The sequence below is a fragment of the Paralichthys olivaceus genome, chromosome 4 (genome assembly GCF_024713975.1).
Source record: "Paralichthys olivaceus isolate ysfri-2021 chromosome 4, ASM2471397v2, whole genome shotgun sequence".
In the NCBI taxonomy this organism is placed as follows: domain Eukaryota; kingdom Metazoa; phylum Chordata; class Actinopteri; order Pleuronectiformes; family Paralichthyidae; genus Paralichthys; species Paralichthys olivaceus.
In genome coordinates this window covers 10,638,127-10,658,785 of record NC_091096.1, presented here as the reverse complement: position 1 = coordinate 10,658,785, position 20,659 = coordinate 10,638,127, and the positions used below count along the sequence as shown (strand labels likewise).

Sequence of the window (20,659 nt, the reverse complement as noted above, 5' to 3'; positions counted from 1 at the left end):
AACATGACTGCAGAGACACACCCAAGAGGAAATGCATCTTCATCAGAGTAGCACTCATCTGGGATGCAACTTTAAATGTCTTTTCCTCTGAGGGGAGAGATGCAGCTTTTTCAATATTATTCATCTTTACACCTTTGTGACCTAGTTTGTGAATGACCCATGTTAAAGCCACGTAGCTGATTAGCACTACAGTGAATTTGTCAGTTATTCATTATCACTGTCAGGATGAATCACTGCCATGATGCTTTCAGTCAGTAATGCTCCAAGATCATCTAGGAATTAACCTCAGTCTCATTTGGATTTATATTTTCCAGTTTAGGTAAATCAAACGTTCCTTCGTTACAGTGTCATTGGTGCAGATTGTTGGAAATCCAACCACTAACTGTTGTCATGTGTGGATCCGTCCAACCTCATTTTCATAATTGTGCATTGCGCGCTGATGTGCACTGCTCAGGGGGGTGTGGACCACAGCGCACAGTCTCACTGGTGCGCGCGCGTGTGAGTGAGAGAAAGAGAGAGACAGAGAGAGAGAGAGAGCGCCCACTCCAGTTTGGCACAGGCACCGGGTCTGGAAGAGAGGAGGCAGGAGCGCGTTGTGCACGGCGGCAGCATGGCTTCGTCTCACGGGAGATGCGACCAACGGTTCGCAGACTGGATGGCAAGTTTACCGCAGAGCATGCACACGATCCCGCTCACCAACCTGGCGATTCCCGGTAGGTGAAACTCCACGTTGCCCTCTGGTGCGAGGAGCACGATCATGATGTCCATGTCTTCACCTTCGCGCATTGTACGCATCCTAATAGACGAGGATTGAATAAACTATATTTAACGCTTTGCAAAGTGTGATGTTGGACTTTTGCCTCCAGTGCAACTCATATAAGCTAAAAAGATCCTCCGTAACTTTCATTGGACCCGGTCAGACAAAGGCTAAGACCTGTTGCGCATCGTGAGAAGTACCGTGTGTTTTGAACAGGCGGTCGAAAGGTTATGAACCTGGATGCTTCACAACCAAATAGTCCTAAAGATGAGATAACCTTAGACAATAAGAGTTGGGGGTCACTGACTCATTGGCAATATGGCCACGATGAAGCATGCTGAGCTGCTCAGTGCCGAACTTTTGGTTCTGGGGTGGCGGCCATTGAGGAGTAGACATGGGAGTGGGATGGTTTTAGTCTTTATGTTTAAATCAACCCATAGAAAATGAGCTGGTGGACGTTGAGCCAATCAGTGCGAAGGACCTCCTTGAACTCCATTCAATTAAGAAAGGTTGTAAAGCTCACCACTGATGGACCAGCTTATTAAAAGCCAGTTAATTCCATATCTGCTGCTGGGTGATTATCACACCTCCATACACCCTCTCTCTCTCTCTCTCTCTCTCTCTCTCTCTCTCTCTCTCTCTCTCTCTCTCTCTCTCTCCCTCTCTCTCTCTCTGATACCTGATGTGTTAAGGTTCCACATGTGCACCCATGACATTTCTCATGCAGATGGCTTGCTGCTGCATGTCCGGTGAGGTGTGGCATAATACCAGCTCTGACTACACCTCAGAATGCAGTTCATCATAGATTAAAATCAAAGACTGAAAGACAGTCAGGCATGAGGTAACACATGCCATGTATTACCTCATGCTTGTCGCAGAATAATGTGACATGCTGTGCTGCACCACAGTTCACCAGTGCCAAGGCTCATGGGAACATGCTCTATCCCATTTAATTAGGTGTCATTACTTACTATTGGCCCTAAGGCCAGCAGCTCAGCTGCTCTTAATCTGTCCACCGACTGGATAAAGATTCTGTAAACATCCTCTGATTCTTCGTATTCTCTCGTGCAAGTGTGCTCACATTTGGTGTAATGTTTTTCAGGGTAAATTCCTTAATCCACAGGATATTTAGCAACCACGTGCTCTTACTGGGGCGTATGTCTGATTTATTTCAAAAGTCTGTCTTGCATCCTTTTCATCTCATCTTAAAACACAGTATCTCAAGCCTTTGTTCAAGCAGGAATGAAACTGGGGCAGACAAGAAACAAAAAGATGATTGTTTCATTCCCTCCTCTTAAATTGGAGTATTACACTATTAAGAAGAGGAAATACTTCACCAGCTGGCCTTAATGATCGGCTGTTTGGAGTCGCTTGTTGTGATGGTACGACACCCCCCTCAGTCCCCTATTGCCAAAGAGCTGAAAGGTCCAGTGTATGTGTTGCCAGCATTGCACAGCTGTACTCATAATTATACACAATTTTCTGTATGATTGGTTTATTTCACGGTTTTGTGGTGACAGCGAAGACTTAATTAGCATCAGATTGTTTTAATTGCATCTATTTGTTATGTTAAAAGTAGTTGGTATGAGCAAATGCATAGAATTGATTTATAGGAAAATATTGTACATGAATATACACAACACAGTGTTTGACAGATATAACAGCTACTGGATGTCAGATAATATCTACATACGTGCTGTTGACTTCAATCTACCTGGCCAGTCTCGCTGTGAAGTTTTAAAGCCACTTTATGATGATGATTGACCTTCACGTGTATTGTAAATGACCTCAGCCAGGATGATTACATCGTTAGTCCGTTTATGTGCTTGTTTTTTGTTTTTGTTTGTTTGTTTGTTTTCGGTGGGTAGTTACTTTGTGCCGCCAGTGTAGGTAATTACAAAAGATTAATTTTCAAATACAAGCTCACAAAGGTTACGGGGTTAATAGACTCAGGATATTGCCTCAGTCAATCATGTAGACTCAGGTGGTGGCAGTGGTGGTGATGTAACAGCTAATCCATGCAACAGTACCTTCCACCATGCAGTATGACTGTAACCTGCAAAGAACCTTATCTACAGAGAGATAATTGAAATCAATTTCCATATTTGGAGTTTTAATTAAATATGAAGTCTAGTGAAGATATAAATAGTACTATATATACTTTTTATCAAATTAACCACGCATGTAGGAGAAGACTCACAAGCATGAGTAATTAGCTATTTTAAATGCTCTGTCATCTTTTCTGGCCATTTACAAATGACTCGAAGTTGTTCAGAAGATCCAAGGGGGCTGGATGAGGAGAAACACACTGGTAGCTATTAAGGCAGCACCTTCAAACAAATAAAATAATCTTAAAGCCATTTATTTGGTAGCCAGTAAAAAGAGATGAGTACAGGGAGTTGGAGAGGTCAAGTCTTCTTGGAGAGGCTTACTGTTGAATTTTGGACAAGCTGCAGGCGAGACGAGGCTGACTCCTACAGACAGAGTTACAGTATTCAATAGACAAAAATAGTAAAAAGCATGTTTAAAAGTCTATTGGTCTCTAAATTAGAAAATGTAATGTGTATAGGAGACTGTTGTACCTTAAAGGGTCAGACGTGAGAACTTATGTTGTATTTCTGTTAAACTGATGAAACTTCAAATTCCTTAAATGTGTGTTGCTGCATATTCTCAATGTAATAATAATAAGAAATGTTAAAATTTCTAAAAACAAATCCCACTGGAAGCATGTGTTATGTGAATAAAATGGGCACTAGGATAGAGCCTTGTGGTACACCTAAGAGAGATTATCTGTAGAAAGTTATGAGGAATGAGTCTCTGAATAGGTGAGAGGCAGCCCAATCCAAAAGGAAGAAAATTATGGATTTGTGTCGAACATAGCAGAGAGGTCGGACTGCATGATTTTCAGATTCTGAGAGATAAACCAGTAAATCATTTTTCACACCAAGGACATCTGAAGGTGAGGAGCTGTTAATTACCCCCCCCCCCCCCCACAAATGTATATAAAAAATACATTCAAAGAGGTCACTGATTACAGTCACATTTAGACTGTTTTGATCAGAGGTCATACAAGAACATAAGTATTGACCACTGAGTTGTATTTAGAGTTGTTTATCATGCTGTGACTCATGGCACAGCACAGCGGCCAAGTACATTGCTGTTTATTTATTACATAAAAATAAGAGATGTGTCCTGTCTTCTGCTGATCAGAACCACTTTGTTTGTGATATAAGAGCATGGTTGCATGTAGATGTGACTCAGCATGTGTTGCACAACATATCAAGTCTATAAGTCAGTTGTCCTTGTGGCCAGTTCGCAAAGGTGAGAGGATAAACAGGAGAGGAGAGGGAAAGGGAGTGGTACCTGATTAAAGACGGAGCTCAAAAAGGGAGAAAGGAGATACAGTGAGAGGGAGTAGATACTCTTTTCCTTTTCCCGAGCTGAACAATGAGGGATGTGATGGTCTGTTTTTCTGTGACTATTGTTGGATGTGTTAGGCGAGCGTTGGAGACTACCTGGCTGCATGTTTGTGAGGCTGAGGTGGTCAGTAAAATGTGCACTTCCAGACCTATATTGTGAATCTGTTCTGCCTTGGTTCTGTCACCACGGAACAAGCTTAACTGGAGGGAAGAGGATGATTGTCAGAATTTCACCGCCACAGTATTTGAATTGGATTTTCAGTATTTTTGAGTATGCACTGATAGGTATGATTACATATCTGTTTCCTGCAGGTTTACACAGGAACTAAATATAGATTTAGATGTCTAAATGTTCTAAGCAACTAAGTTTAACTTTGTTAGTCTAATTTCTTTTACAGCTTTTAAAGCTACAAAATCAAAGTTTTTATATATATATATATATATATATATATATATATATATATATATATATATATATATATATATATGTATAATCAGCACATGTTTTGCGACCAAACCAGTTATATATGACAATTTAATACTTTGCTATCAGGGGAAATAACATTTAATTTGACTTTATTCAAAGAAGGAAAACTGTTGGATTGAATAAGCGACATGACCTCAGAGACACAACAGTGTCCCCATTTATCCAAAGTGTCAGGTTTGCATGAGTGAGCTCAAGGAGTGTTATTTAGCTTCTCTGAGTGTCACAGCCCAAAGCTTCACCAAAGGTTAGAAATGAATAATAAACCTTTACCCGAAGGGACAGGGTGAAGGCAGCTGTATGAAATTGAGATGGCCTCGCAGGCAATAAAACAAATCCTGGCATCTTCAGTCTTGCCTCCTCCCTTGTGGTTGAGATAAAAGGGCCGGTCTTTTAGCTGTAAATTTCTCCATCATTCGCTAGACTAGATCACTCTGCTGCCTCTTAAACCCTGAACAGGAAGGATGGATGGTATCCGATGGGAAGTCAAATTCAAAACAAACAAGGGAGGAGAAAATAGATTGAAAGAGGGAGAAATGAAGCAAATGGGTGGTAAAGATTTGGCAGTGGTGCAGCTAGTCTCTGTAAATGCCTGTGAGTCATGGACTCACCTAAATCCCTTTTCACATCAACTTTAGTTCGACCACATATGTTGTGTTTGACAAACTCAAATAATTTCAACCTCAACAGAAATGTTCGCACTGCTGCTCAAACAAGAAGATGGAGAAGAGGCTTTTGATTTCCTCCTCTCCTCTCCAACCCGATATAAAAGAGTGCGTAGTGAACAGTAATGATTTTTAATGAAAAAAGGCATAAACATCATCATCAAGTGACTTCCTTCATTATCCTTCTGCATTATATTATGTCTCTGCTTGTTTCAGCCTTTATCTGTCTCCGTTGTGTCTGGTTCTCTCTCCCTTCAATTTTCAACGCAGTCGAACATCAGCTTCTTTGCGTCCATATCCTACACTACAAATAAAGATGGCGGACATGTCACTGATTGTAATTGCGCAGACTCTGGCATGTTCTGATGTTTTGGCTTCATTTTCTGGCATGTGATTAATTACCCATTATATGACAAGTGTGAGGGAAGAGCACATATTACATACAATAGTTCACGTGGAAGAATAAACATGGAAATGTCTCAATTTTGAGACAGTAGTATTTATTACATTTTTTATGAGCATTAAAGATTCATTGTCAGCACCTCAAACATCCAAATGTTTCCTCACATCTCCATATGAATGCTTTAATCTTGATACGTGGCTCAGCTTTACGCTGGAGCAAATAATGAATCATGTTCAGAGCTCAGTACAAACGCTGGATTGTGTTAAATTGCAGTTTCCACAACTCTGCAGCTTCTCAGCAGACATTCTACTCACGAAATGTTTGGCCCCTTCAGGGTTGATAATGTCTCCGGTTTCCTGTGAGCTTGTGTCTCTCTGCAATATAACATGATGCACAGGCCTTTCTTTGTCATGCATATTCAAGACAATGCTTGTTAGTGATGCACAAATAAGTTTTATTAGTTTGCCTTCGGTGTTCAGCTGATTATATACAGTATAGTTGGTTGTAGGTCACAGGGGCCAGATGAATGTAATTTATATGTAGTGCAATATCATAATAGTCAAGATGTCAGGAGCATCCATGATATTACAGATTGTAACAATTTGTCTCTTGTCAATTATGTAAAGAATAATCAACTATTTGAATTATCGTGTAAGGAATATTTTTAGGAAAAAAGCCAAATATTTCTTGGATCCAACCTCTCATATGCAGAGATTTACTCATTTTCTGTGACATTGAGTTGAATATCTTTTGAATTTGGGCTGTTAGTCATGTGAGCAAATTTGAATTTTCAACCGTCAGAGCCAAAGAGAAACAATCTCCTGCAACAGCAGCAGATCCAGCTGTAGTGTCCAGCTAAGGTCACACTCTGTCTCACTGTGACCTGCTGATGCAGCTCGGCCTGTAGCGATGCTGTGTGTCGCGATGCCCCAGGATTCAGCTGTCTCCCCTGCTTATGGTCATTCTGTGGGCCGACTGTGAAGACCTGCCACTGCAGTACCGAGCTGAAGGTCAACACGGGCTCTGTGTGTGTGTGTCGGCTGAGGACGGTCGTATGTCCGTCTGTGAGGGGATGTGATGACGAGACGAAAGGAGGATGAGAAATTGATTGCAGTGATGTGAGCGCGAGGCGGATACCAGAATTAGTGTCAGCTTAATTTGCATAACACACACACGCTTGCTCTTTTGTCATGGAAGGACACACAACCTCCACACAACAGAAATCCCCTTGGATCAGTTTGAAATGTCACAAAAGCAGTATTGACAATCAATTGTCATTATTGTCACTGTTTCGATAAGATATTGACAGGAGGCGTGTTATTATTTTCTATTAGATGATTTTAAACCCGTAAACACATGTTTAATAAACCCATATTTATCAATTATGTTTTGCTCTAAATACAACTCAGAATATAGATTAACTGGTTAGTCACAGTGATGCATATACTTCATTAACAGATCGTGGTGTCTCTCCATTCGGCTTCAGTTTTATCTTCTGAGGTTATGAGATATATCTGAGATTTGTGCTGCCATGCCAAAAAACAATGGTTGTGAATAAAAATGAGTTTGTGATCCTCATGGTGCTGGAATATGAATTTTTATAATATAAACATTTAACTGTGTATATATATTTTCCCAGAAACAATTCCAGTTACTAAAAGTGTAATCAATTTTCATGTTTTCCTACTTTCTTAAGGAAGAAAGGAGAAATTAGTTTTTGATTCATTTACAGATGATGATGATGATGATGATGATGATGATGATGAGTAACACATGATTTGCATGCAAGTCAGTGGTGGATCAAGGATTTTTTCAAATCAGGGGCCATAAAGGGGACACAATTTACACAGAGGGGCCAATTATCCATGTATTGCTCCTTATTCAGTAAGATGCACATTAAAGTCATTCCTTGTTTACTGTCAGCTCTATATCTTTGAGCAAAGCCACACACTATTGCATATATTTTGAAGGTTGTGTCCTTCTGTATTATTGATAGAAGTTGACTAGTGACAGGACAGTGGCACTGCAGGGGCCAATCAAATTTCAGCTGGAGTCAGTGCCCCCCGGCCCCCACCCCTGGATCTGCCCCTGTCACCATCGGACGTCAAAGTTGCTTTTTCACATCAAGTGCATTTGAATTCAAGCAGTGCTTCAGCCACTTGATCTGTTAGTCCACTTTATTCTGCATTTGAAGGTGTAATGTCAGGAAAAGGTGAAATAAGAGTTATTCTGTGGGCAGTCAAAGCTGATATTTTCTCTTCTTCTTTCTTGGCCTTTAATTCTCTGTCGACTTTGTCAAATATTATCTGACCACTGGAAACGCCTTTAAAAACATCCTTGTTAAATTGAAGATGAGATATTGAGAAATGTTAGTCTAGAATATAATTAAAAAGGCTTTCAGGAGAAAGTGGCCACCAGGAATTGAATTTGTAAGATTGAGCAGCTGTGTTCCTGTTATCTGAAATAAAATACTCTATCCACGAAGGACCTGAGAATAACAACTGAGGATTTCTAGCCTTTTTCTAGATGGTTAGAAAATCTCAAAGGGTCTTAGAGGATCAGACTCATTTAGCACATTTTGAAGGCAACACACTTGTGTCAGGTTTAACCACAAATAAAAGTCTCCACCTAAAATTGAAATCTGTAAGGACGTATTGTATTATTTTGAACAGACGTTCTGATGAAAATGTTGTTTCAGTCAGGCGAAAAAAATACTTAGCAAAGATTAATGGATTTGCTGGTAACTTTTGTGACATTTAATTAAAGTTGGGGTTGTAGTGTTGGTAATTTGTTTTTGAAACACTTTATCTTAGTTGTTGAAATCCTCCTCACGTCCTGATAGCATCAATAAATAAGGCCGTCTGAAAAGAAAAAGGAAAAAAGCCGGTGTCTGTGGCCCTCGCAGGACTGTGGTAAACATGACACACCAGCCCGAGCTTAAATCATTCAAGTAATTTTACAGTAAAATGTCAAACACTTGACGGTTCCTGTTCTCAAATGGGCGAATTTCGGTTTTTTTTGTTTAGATTTTGGACTTTGAAGACATGACCCATGTTTTATTGACCCACGGATTAATCAATAATTAAAAGAAACATTAGCTGTAGAACTGGGCTGTATGTTATCACACAGTTACAGTTTCTGCTTTTTGCATATAGCAACATCTCTTAATGTACACAAACATCATTGTATGTCTGCACAGTTGTACTTGTACTTGTTGTCAACTTTTCAGAGTTCATGACTTATGACCATGGATGCTGTTATTCACATAATCTGGTTGTTGCCATGGCACCAGGCAGTTTCCAGCACTGAATCCACTCTTCCTGCCTCACACCACCACAAAAATAAAACACATGGTCTGTAATACCAGTATACAGATTCATGTTTGTGTCCTTTTCCAGGCTCCCACGATTCCTTCAGTTTCTACATCGACGAGTCATCTCCGGTGGGCCCCGAGCAGCCTGAGACGGTGCAGAACTTCGTCTCTGTTTTTGGCACGGTGGCCAAGAAGCTCATGAGGAAGTGGTTAGCTACGCAGACGATGAACTTCACCAGCCAACTGGAGGCCGGGATCCGCTTCTTTGATCTGCGCATCTCCACCAAGCCCCGCGACCCCGACAATGAGCTGTTCTTCGCCCACGGGCTCTTCAGCGCCACGGTCAGCGCAAAGCACAGTTCTGATGGTTTCTGATGGGATGAATATTTAGCCATGCTTGTGGTTGCTAAGTGATGTTAGTACCTTTCTGTGTATTTATGCGCGAGTGAAGTCTGAGAGCTTAATCATACGAGGTCCTTCAGGGATTTTGAGTGTACATCACAGCTGCGTCAGCAAAGAAATGATTAATATGTGTGTTGTTCATATTTGTGTTTCTCAGGTCAGAGAAGGTCTCAAGCAGATCAGTGGTTTCCTGTCAACTCACGCCAGAGAGGTTGTGTTCCTGGACTTTAACCACTTCTATGGTGTGCAGAACATGCACCATGAAAAACTGGTGGCCATGTTGAAGGAGGTGTTTGGAGACAAGCTCTGCCCAGTTGTTTTCGCTCAGGAGGTACAGTCAGATGTTTAAGATACTTTTGATAATTATTGGTTTCTGCTTGGTACCATGTGATATATATGTTTTGATCAATTAAAGCTGGAGTGCCGGACTTTTCATATATACATAAATTAATGTCTGTTACAATCAAGCCACTCACCAAATGAACGCTCTGTATTTTACACCGGTAGCGACGCATTTGAAGTCAACCAGCAAGTTTGCCAGAGCTATAAGAGGCGAGCAACAGCTGAGGTGGAGAATTGTGGAAAAACCATCCAAGAAAAGTAAAAAAAAAAAAAAAAAAAGTCTTAATGCTTCTGATGAAAAAAGAAACTTTTTGTGTTCAATGGCAGAGACAAAAACTGATTTACCATTGATGTGGCTTTTTCTAATTGGAGAGCACTGAAAGAAGAGAAGGGACTGAGGCAGACTCCTTCTTGCTCTTTGAAAGGTGGCACTTATAAAATGTTATGAGTCAGCTGAGTTGAGTTGACTCTACATAAATGATGTATTATTGTCCTGGATCTTTGGATGTGTCTCTTCTTTTCAACAGTTTGTATGAGAAGTAACAGAAGCACCAATCGTGGACATAGAGACTTCATGAGTCATTGAGTGGAGATATAGACACTGGTGTAAAAGAGCTGAAGAATAGAACAAGAAATAATTAAGGAGTTGACAGATCAGGGAAATTGTGATTAGTCGGGATCAGATTTTTTGTTCATTTTTGTCATTCCAAAAAAAACTGTTCACAGAGGTCAGGAGATGAACTCAGCTGAAGGTTTGAATGAACATCAACAATCTGATCAGATGTTTCAAAAATGTTTGCTCTGGTACAGCATTAATGGTAAAGTGTTAATGGTAAAGTGTTAATGGTAAAGTGTTAATGGTACAGCGTTAATGGTACAGTGTTAATGGTACAGCGTTAATGGTACAGTGTTAATCCTTTGCACTGCTCTGATCCAGGAGGTGTTTGGCTTATTTGAAGTGAAAACGTAAGTTAACAATTAAAAAAAACAGCTTTTTGTTGTATGGGTCCTAGTTCTTCCGTGTTACATCTTTAACCATGTAATGTATTACCTGGTCATTTCATCTTTAATAGCTTGACAGGGAATATAGATTTATTTTATTATGACTAACTAAAGAAATGTAGCTTCAATCTTCCAACACCAAAAAATCTTTCAGCAGAGAGGTAACATGAAGTGAAGCAGTATGAACTTACTGAATAATATTTATGTTACGATGATGATTATTGATTAATGCATTATTGATTTCTAATGAGATTTGTGAAAAGTAATTCACATGAAAGGGGCAGAGAAGAGTTTTCTTCTCCCGGCTTGTTTTTCATTCATGGAGTGTAAGTGAATTGTTTTGTTTTGTGAAATTGCTTTTGGATAACATTGAAATGAACAAACTAAACTAAAGTGCACACAGAGCTGCAAATACAGAACTATGAAATAGATTTATTGAACATTTTCTGCCAGTTAGTCTTTGCAATGCAATGAAATGTGTTTTGCCTGAAATAGCTTAAAAAGGACAAATAAACATGTTTTTGTTACTCTAAAAATTAATTTTGTTTTCTAAAACACATTGATAGATTTTTTTTATAAAGTGGTTGTTATGTGACAAAGCTGTCTGTTCTCAAGTATCACACGTTTGACAGTTTATATGGTCAATCATTATTGAACAACGGTGCTTCATAATCACTGTGATGCTCTGTAACCAGCATTTGGATCTTCTTATTTCTAATTGCTTCTATTCAAATGCACATAAAGCTTCTCTAAGTAACCACCAGTTACATCTCAGCGACGTGTGTTACATTTTTTTTCTATCACCCTTTTTCTATTACTCCTTTGTCACATCTTTCCATGACCTCCCCCTCTGTCTCCAGGTGACTCTGCAGTATCTGTGGGAGAAGGAGTATCAGGTCCTGGTCTTCTATCACCACCCTATGGCCCTGGAAGTGCCCTTCCTGTGGCCCGGCCAGATGATGCCCTCTCCCTGGGCCAACACCACGGACCCAGAGAAGCTGGTTCAGTTCCTCCAGGCTTCTGTCACTGACCGCAGGTCGGCCGCTTCGTTTAAGTCATTGTGGCCAACAAAAATCCACCATGCATTAAGTTAAATGGGACGTAATGGGATGTTTGCACTGCTAATAGTCTGTGCACCATTTCCTTTTTAATGTTTTATAGCTTTTACAAATGAATCATCCAATGCAATTCTTCACTCTGTCATGATTTTAGATTTGCTCTCGTTATGCCTGTACTTTGCTAAGATGTTGAAGCTCATGATTTAATTACTTGTCCATTAGCTTGCTGTAAGAATGGGGTATTTTTAGATGGAGTTTATCCCAATTGTTTGGCTCTTTGATGCACATTCAAATTTAAAGTACAACTACGTCAGTCATCTGTGAAGCATACAGATGTGAGCCACTTGTGATGCCTTGTTGTGGCCCTGAACAAAATGGATGTGAGCTTCAAGTTGCCCACTTGTAAAATAGCAAATGTGGCCCAAATGTCACAAAACAAATCTGGGCCTTTTCTGGCATGCAGTTCTTTAAGCAAAGTGTCATTTAGATGTGAACCTAAAGTGCTCCCTGTGGTAACAAGCAACACACACAAAAAGAAAGTGGGGTCTAAATCTGGTTCTCCTGTGTTCCTGCCACAGTCCAAACACATGCAGTTTGGGGCTGTAGTGAATTGGAGACTCTAAATTGACAGTTTGTGTGAATGTGAGTGTGAACTGATGTTTGTCTCTGTATGATGAACACGACTCGCTGACGAACTGTCCAGGGTGCACCCCGCCCCTCAGTGTCCGCTGAGCTTGTCTCTAGCTCCCCCCCGCAACACTCAAAGAATGAGCTGTACAGTAATTAAGGGCGTTTCAGCAAAATCCGACATCATTTTGCATGTGAAATTATTGTGTCTCTGATTTTCTTTCCAGCAGCATGTGTTTATTTTGTTGTGGGCACTTAAAGTAATTCACTCTCCAGTTTATTTATGTATGTCGCACCTCTCTGCCGCTGCTTTACATAAAAAGAGAAAATGCAAAAAAAAAGAGAAACAAGAAAAATATACTGAATCTTCAATGTGTCTCTTGCAGGAGGAAGGGGACGTTCTTTGTCTCCCAGGTGGTTCTGACACCGAAGGCGAGCACCGTGATGAAGGGGGTGGCGAGTGGACTGAGGGAGACGATTACAGAGAGGTGTGTACTTCTGTTCGTTTGTGACAGACACACACACACACACACACCAGTCATGTGACTCATCATGGTATTTATATCTACATCCACAGGCATGTTGGTTTCTACAGGTATCCTCAGGCGTTTGATACTGACCTCATTCAAGTCTTTATTTTATTTTTTTAAGCTGCCACAAACCCATCTCTGTATTCCACTCCCTCTTAATGTCAACAGTTTGTTAAAAGCCTCTGTGGAAAAAAACATAAATTTCCCTGGCATGAATTATTTTTTTGATAACTCCACTATCAGCCGTTCTCAGCAGGCGTGCGGTCACTTTGATGTTGGTATCCTTTTCAAGACTCCATTCATTCCTATTTGCCACCAAGGACGGCCAGTGCGGGAAAGGAGGAGGAGACGACACGTAGAATGTTGTCATGCGGAAAGATGGTGCGAGACATCTGCAGGAGTAACATCCTCCTCTGGTGCTCGTGAACACGTCCAGCAACTGTTCGGAGTGTCATCCTCCCAGCGGGTCTCTGGCTCGCACACATCCCATGCTGCGTCACACAGATCTTTTATCAGAGCATGCCCTTCTCTGCGTTAAACCAACCAACCATGAATCCTCCCCCGTCTTCTATCCCTCTCTGTATCGTTTATTTCCCCTCGTCCCCCTAACGTGTGTGTTTCCGTGTCCTCCTCTCAGGGCCTTGCCGGGCATGATGCAGTGGATCAGATCACAGCGACCCGGCGAGAGCGGCATCAACATTATCACAGCTGACTTTGTGGAGCTCGGGGAGTTCATCAGTGCCGTCATCACCCTCAACTATCACCTGGACGAAGAAGACGACGACGATGCCACCTGAGAGCCTGCGGGGGGCGGCGTCTGAGAGCACAGTCGCCGGTGCCTGGGTCTGCGCTCTCTTTTCTCTTTGGCATTTATTCCAGGAGGGGGGCTTCACTGCTCCTTTCTCTTTATTTAGGGCTATAGTGAATTGAGAGAAAAAGTCGGAAGAAGAAATGGGTTTAGTAGAAGCAGCACCTGGTGTTTGGTTTTGGCACCTTAAGAGAATGAGAGTCTGCTCGGTTCCGGTTCTGAGGAATCCGTTTCTTTCGAGTGAGATATGAATTTTCTTTATTATCCCATGCTGTAAAAAGATAACTGCTTTTTCCACCGATCTGTTTCTAGGCTCACCACTTCATCAAGCGTAGAATCCTCCGAGCATATCAGCTTTCTGCTAAATGTCCTGGTAAATCAATCTTGATATTCTTGTAACAGTGAGATTTTTCAAAGGTTTTAAAGGAGTCTGTGAAACTTAAACCACTCAAATTGTACGTTGGCGTAAGTAGCTAGAAATTGTCTTTCTTCTTATTTTAAATAATTTGCATCTCTGGTCAAATCCCGGTTTCAGAGAAATTAACCATTTCTTTCTTGAGCATCCATCTCTCATAGTGTTTTCTTCTACTAATAGTCTCACATGAAGTCACCTTGCAATGTAGACACCTGTGCACACCGGTTAACCACGTTCACCTCCTGACATCAAACCAGTGCAGCTCTACTAGCCAAGAAAACATAACAAGCGTGATGTGAAGTTAATCTTGTGTGCATTTTAATGAAACAATCATTTTCACCTACTCAGTGTTTTTTTTAAAGTTTAAGAGAATCTTAATGAGAGAATATTTGTTGAGGGTGGCTCGGGATGCGTTCAATGTCATTTTCAGTAACACTTTATCAGGATTGTACACCTGCAGAGAGGATTTTTTGCAACATTTCAGTTAAGATTCATCGATTCAGCAGATTGTCTCAACATATCCCTCACTCTTAATGTGTCCTTTATTGTTACAATATGCATCTCTGGTCAAAAGTGTTAGTTCCATGTTTCACTAGAAAGAAAGATCTCACGATAGTGATGCATTCAATGTCATCTTCTTATCCACTTTATCCAGATGGACAACCTGCAGTATTCAAGAGTATTCAAGATTTCAATAGGTTATTTGCTGAGATTCATGGATTAAACCTGGTGGCTAACCATCTACATGGTTGAATATATTTGTATGTATGTTGCTGAACATTAAACTCTCTGCAGACGCACGATCCAAATAAAGTGCAGCTGTCAAACTGCCAGCGAGACGAACGTATTGGATTTTGTTGTGGGTGCTGAGTCGTGATAGCCGACTACAAAAATACTGTACAAGAGCGAATCAACTGTCTATGAGTCCTCTGCAGAATCTTTGCCCCCCTGTACTGTATATGTGTCTCTCCCCGCTGCTGTCGTGCAGTACTTTTACCGTGTGAGTCATCGTGAGATGTGTCACGGTGTCGTGTCTTTCATAGAAGCAGGTGATTAAGTTGCTTTACGCTTTTCTTCCACTCAGAAAAGGTTGAACACCATAATTCAGAGACAGCAGGTCTCCATGTGACACAAGTGGATGGACACTTGGAAAATAATACATAAATGTTTAGTTGAAGTGTAGCTGTAGGTCTTTGGTGTTTTGTGTTTATGAATGTTTCTGGATTTATGGTGCAATACATTTAGTGCACTCCCATTTTTTATATGTATATGTCCCTCCTTACCCGGCAAAGTCTTCTTTAAGATGGAAGAGTACGTTGAAATGACTGAGGAAGACAATAGAGATATTTTTTACACTTTATGCATGAAAAAACAATTGCATAGTAGTCAAACATCCACACAACTTATAAATTGAAGTGTGGCGTTTTCTGCAGAGAATGTATTCTGGAAGGGCATCGTCGTCTAGTTTGGTGATGTAAAACCAAAAACAGGAAACTCAGCTGTTTGGATTTGTGAATGTATGCGTCTTGTGAGTAACTGTGCCATTTCTATTTCCGGTCATGTGGTCGAGCGACTGAGTGTCAGCAGGAACGTCATGTTTGTATCATATGCTTAAATGTTAAGATGAGTTCAAACAGTACTTCTTTGACTTCAGTGTGGTTTCATGTTAAAATGTTTTATATCGTGGGAAGTTTGTACATACTGTAATTGCAAATAGTATACTGACGATAAATTGTAAATGATTGAAATTTATTGTGAAGAGTCATTGACGACGATTTCTTAACTTCTAGCTTGACTGAGCTTTCATACTGCTTCTTGTTTTCATATTTATTTGGTACTTCACTTTTTTGTGCATGATCAACAACTTTCTCCACGTACCTTACGAGGGTTCATGAGGTTTGTGTGTTAACTTGTTGTTTTATGCACATTGTTCCTTAGAGCAGCTGAAATGTTTTTACCCTTTAAAACAAACCTCCAAATAAATATATTTTTTAAATGTTGCACCGCTGCCAGACACAGATTGAGAGAGTGAACCTACAACGAGTGAACAGACTGGAAAGAGGCTTGCAAATCGTGTTGTTAGGATAATTTGTGTCTAAACTGTTGTTGTTGCCTTTATGTTCTGGTGTGAAATGAGTCCCTTTGCTGTTGTAAAACTCAAAAACCTTTGTTCCAATCAAAGTGACTCTGTTCTAAGTGGCCGATTAAATAAAGCTTCTATGCGCACTGATCGACGGACTGAGGTATTATTTTCTGACTGGTCTCCGGCTTATTGAGTGGTGTTTGTTTGACTGAAAAAAATCCTCATTAAAGCCAATTTAATGAAACTGTACTTAAATTAGATCAGCAAATGGCAGCACTCGACAACTAAACAGTATATGTAGATCCACAGCTTTTAAACAAACATACACCAGTATTTTATTCACTATTTGTGCAGAGTAGCATCCTAAAATCCTCCAGTTTCCACGGTGATGAGGATGGAGGTGGGTGGGTAGCGGCACCTAGAGTGACCTTGCTGAGACTGTTTTGTAATTCAGCATCTGCCTTACTGCAGCCAGGTGTCTCTTACAAGGAGGAAGCTGAAGTAACTCAGACGCTGGGTGGCCGTGTGTGTGTGTGTGTGTGTGTGTGTGTGTGTGTGTGCGTGTGCGTGTGCGTGCAAACTTAGTGTGAAATTTGATGATGATATTGACCTAAGCATGTTTGAGGTTATAGGCATCATTTTTTGTGCAGATGTGTGAGGATTCTACAAATGTTCCTGTTATTCCTCTGTGGATATTAATGGACTGCAGGTCGTTGATGATGCTTCTTGAGGAAAAAGTGAAAGAAAAGGCATTGATGAATCTCATCGGATTAGATTGACAGTCTATTTGCCGAAAAAAACGAGAAAATGCACATGCACCATTATTGTGTTCGTGAGAGTAGGAGCACATTTGTGTCTGTCTGTCGTCCTCTGTCACGCACACACACACACACACACTCTCAGGCAAACAAACATGAGGAGGAGGTAGAGGTGTAGGAGGTAGAGATGGATTGTGGCATTCAGACAGTTTAAAGAAGGGCAGCAGCAAGATGCACAGTTTCACTAAAATTTTGTGAGGTGTGAGGAGGAGACAGAGAGATTTCAAGAGCTCTGTCTGTGAGGGTATGTGACACAGGGCTGAATTATCTGTATATAGAAGCTACAATAACCACAGTCTGCAACATTACAGCGAGAGAGACATAAAAAACAGCATAAAAAGCTCAACAAAAAAGATCCAGCACTGTTATCCCTCGTGAAAATGAAACTAAATGAGGCACGAAGAATTATAATTTGCCAACAAATATGGAGTCGTTATCGGGGACAGAGGCAGAATTGTAATGATTCTTACAGTCATTCAGACACGAAAACAGCAAATGGCCAAAGGGAGGTGGACCTCTCACAGGAAGGGAACAGAGAGAGAGAACGAAAATTAGAGTGTGTGTTGTAATTGTGTGTGAACGGACCATTGGTTTGAACTGACCACTGGTGGTTTATGACCTTAATCATCTCAGATCACTGGCATTTAGTTTTAACTCAACTCAAATTAAAACATTTTTTTTCCTCTGTTAGAATTGAACAAACCAAACTGTCTAGTTGTAGTTTTATTGGTTTTAAGTGTTAGTGTTGATGTGATATCTCTGAGAGATCAGAGAAAAGAATGTTAAGGAGACAGAAAACAAATGCCCACATCTGCACCAAAGTGTAATGGGTTCATTCCTGACCCACACCACATCCTTCCACCAAATTTCATTATAATCTCAGCAGTATTTTTGTGTGATACTGCTAACTAACATATAAATAGACAAAAAAACGCAGATGAAAATGTTTCCCCCTGGCAGAGGTAACTATGGAATGGCATTGTTTTCACAGAGAAGCGTACTTCTGTTAATTCTTCATGTGAAAAGAACTGAAAAGGTAAAATCATCCAGTATTTCACAATAGGATACAAAAAAGATTTGAGAAAAATCTGGATCAGATTAAATAAAAACATGTTCTAGACAACTGAGTTGAGAACCACTGGCTTACAGTTTCACCTGTTCAGATGCTCCAGTGTGTTAAAAGACACGAATATCACAAACGTGTTGAATATGTGATTTATTCTGGAGGGGTGTTGGTTTATAAGCGGCACGATCACTGCCTCACTCACTGTCTGTCTGAGCCTCGCAGACTGTCGTCCTCTGGCAGACCAAACTTCCAGGGCAGATGGCGGTCAAAGATGGCCCTCTGAACATCATGGGAGCCACGGAAGCGGCACTAATGGAGGACACGGTCTGGTGGCCTATTGTCTGAGCCAACTGTTATTTTAGCCTGAAGTGCCGGAACTTGGCTCGCTTCTGTACAGTAGCTGAGTCATTTAGCGTTTGGGGTGGTCATTTCAGAAAATCTCTTTTTAATCATCATTGTCTCAGTCTAATACGTAAAAAGTACTCATGAGTTAAGTTTCAAGAATTTGTAATCTGACCTGAGGTGATGGATTGCTCAAATGTTCCCCTGTTTCCTTATGATATTCTAGCAGGAGTCTAATATAATGAAATGTATGCAGACGGCAACAACAATGTTTACTGCTATACATCAGATAAGATAAAACTTTTTTGACAACACCAAGGAAATTCACTTGTCACAGCGGCAGAAAGTCAGACGTGAGAATAAATCAATAAAAATACCAATAATATGTACAGATATACAGCTTTCACAACGGAAATGTTTTGGGAGATAAGTGTACTTGAGTAAAGTGCAGTGGCACAGGATGGTTGCATGAGGATGGATACTGTATTTGTGAATCAGAAGATTTTGAAATAGACACATCCATATGTATGCATCTATAGACAGTTTATACATGTATAGGTGTATGAGTATGAGGTACACCAGGAATATGAGTATAATATTATCCTACAAGCTTCATTTCTCATTTTGTTTTAACTTGTGTTTCCTAATTTTCTCTATTTCCTTCCTCTGCTCCGAGTTCAGAGCCGCAGAGATGTCGTCTCGATTCCAAAATATCATTGCAGCTGTAATAAAACTCACCTTGTTCTATCTATCAGGACTCATTTTAAATTGAGCTGCACAGTAATTTCATGTGCTACGTTTGTGGGCAGGAACAAAGTGTCTCTGTGGCTTATTTCAGGAAATGATATGCAGCAGGAATTGATGCTCGCTAACCAAACCTCACCTGCCCCACGGCTGCTCAATCAAAAATCGGAACACTTAGACTTGGTGATATTCCCTCTTGAGCTGCCTGTAATTGATTGATATGCTCAGCACTGCGCCCATTCTGCATGTGACCAGATGCATGTACGTAATTACACAGAAAAGTGGAATCCAGATACAAACAAGGACATTTATTCCTTCAACAGCAGAGTCTCTCACATTTGGCTGCAGGAGATGCAGATATTCAGGTGACGTTGTTGTTTAAACACTTTCTCTGTGTCTCTCTCAACAGGCCCAGATCCAAATCATCATTAGAATTAATTAGATCCTGTGGTAAAACCCTGATAGATCCTTTGCCATAAAATGTTTCCTGCTACAGTCTTAATAATTCTATTCCACCGGGCAGATGTATTTGCTTGGCTTGAATCACATTCCAGCCATGGAGAGGAAACCGTTTTTAAATCTCTGTTGCCCTCCAGTGTTGACAGACTAAATCACAGCTCGAGTTAATACAACTAATAAAAGGAGTTATGCTGCTTTTGTGTCTCCTTCGACACTGTTGCTCTTAAAAGTGATTCCTGCAGCAGATCCCTCACTGAACAGTTCTGTTCCTTTACTCAGTTTTTTAATTCAATTGTATTTATATAGCGCCAAATCACAACTCACATTATCACTAGGCATTCTACATAGTTAGTTCACGACCTCACAATATTATACAAAAACCTGACATCTCACTATGTGGTAAGATGATGTCAATTTCTTAGATAAGGTCGTTATTTTCATACCAAATCAAATTCGATCTTTTTGAATAACCCATATTCACAAATCAGGGTTGCATCATAGGGTTTAACAATCTGTACAAGGTGTGACATCCTCTGTCCTTAACCCTCGATAAGAGAGAAGAAAAGGTGCCAAGACAGAACCCAATTTTAAGGCCTGATTACATATCAGCACATGCTAAGCAAATATCGGGGTCAAAGTTCAACAAGAAGCCACGCGGTGATTTGCCCTTAACACAGCAAGCAAATGTTTTATTCGTCCTCCATCCGTCCTATTCTTGTGAACACGATATCTCACGAAAGCCTTGAGGGAATTTCTTGAGATTTGGACTCAAGGATGAACTGAACAGATTTTGGTCGTCAAAGGCCAAGTTCACATAACTTCACGAAACCCTTATTTGCCTTGTGAACATGTTATCTCCAAGAAAATCCCTCCAGATATGGCAAAAATGTTTACTTAGAGTCACAGATTAAGTGATTGGATT

The 20,659-nt window shown here is 40.5% G+C and overlaps 1 protein-coding gene across 1 annotated transcript; it reads left to right on the top strand.

Annotated features, from left to right (window-relative positions):
• Positions 1 to 516: 516 nt before the first annotated feature.
• Positions 517 to 16,456, top strand: plcxd3 (phosphatidylinositol-specific phospholipase C, X domain containing 3). Its single transcript, XM_020102748.2, has 6 exons — positions 517 to 713; positions 9,127 to 9,383; positions 9,601 to 9,774; positions 11,648 to 11,823; positions 12,859 to 12,960; positions 13,640 to 16,456. The coding sequence occupies exons 1-6, from the start codon at positions 611 to 613 to the stop codon at positions 13,797 to 13,799; spliced, it is 972 nt and encodes a 323-aa protein (XP_019958307.1). The 5' UTR covers positions 517 to 610; the 3' UTR covers positions 13,800 to 16,456.
• Positions 16,457 to 20,659: the final 4,203 nt, after the last annotated feature.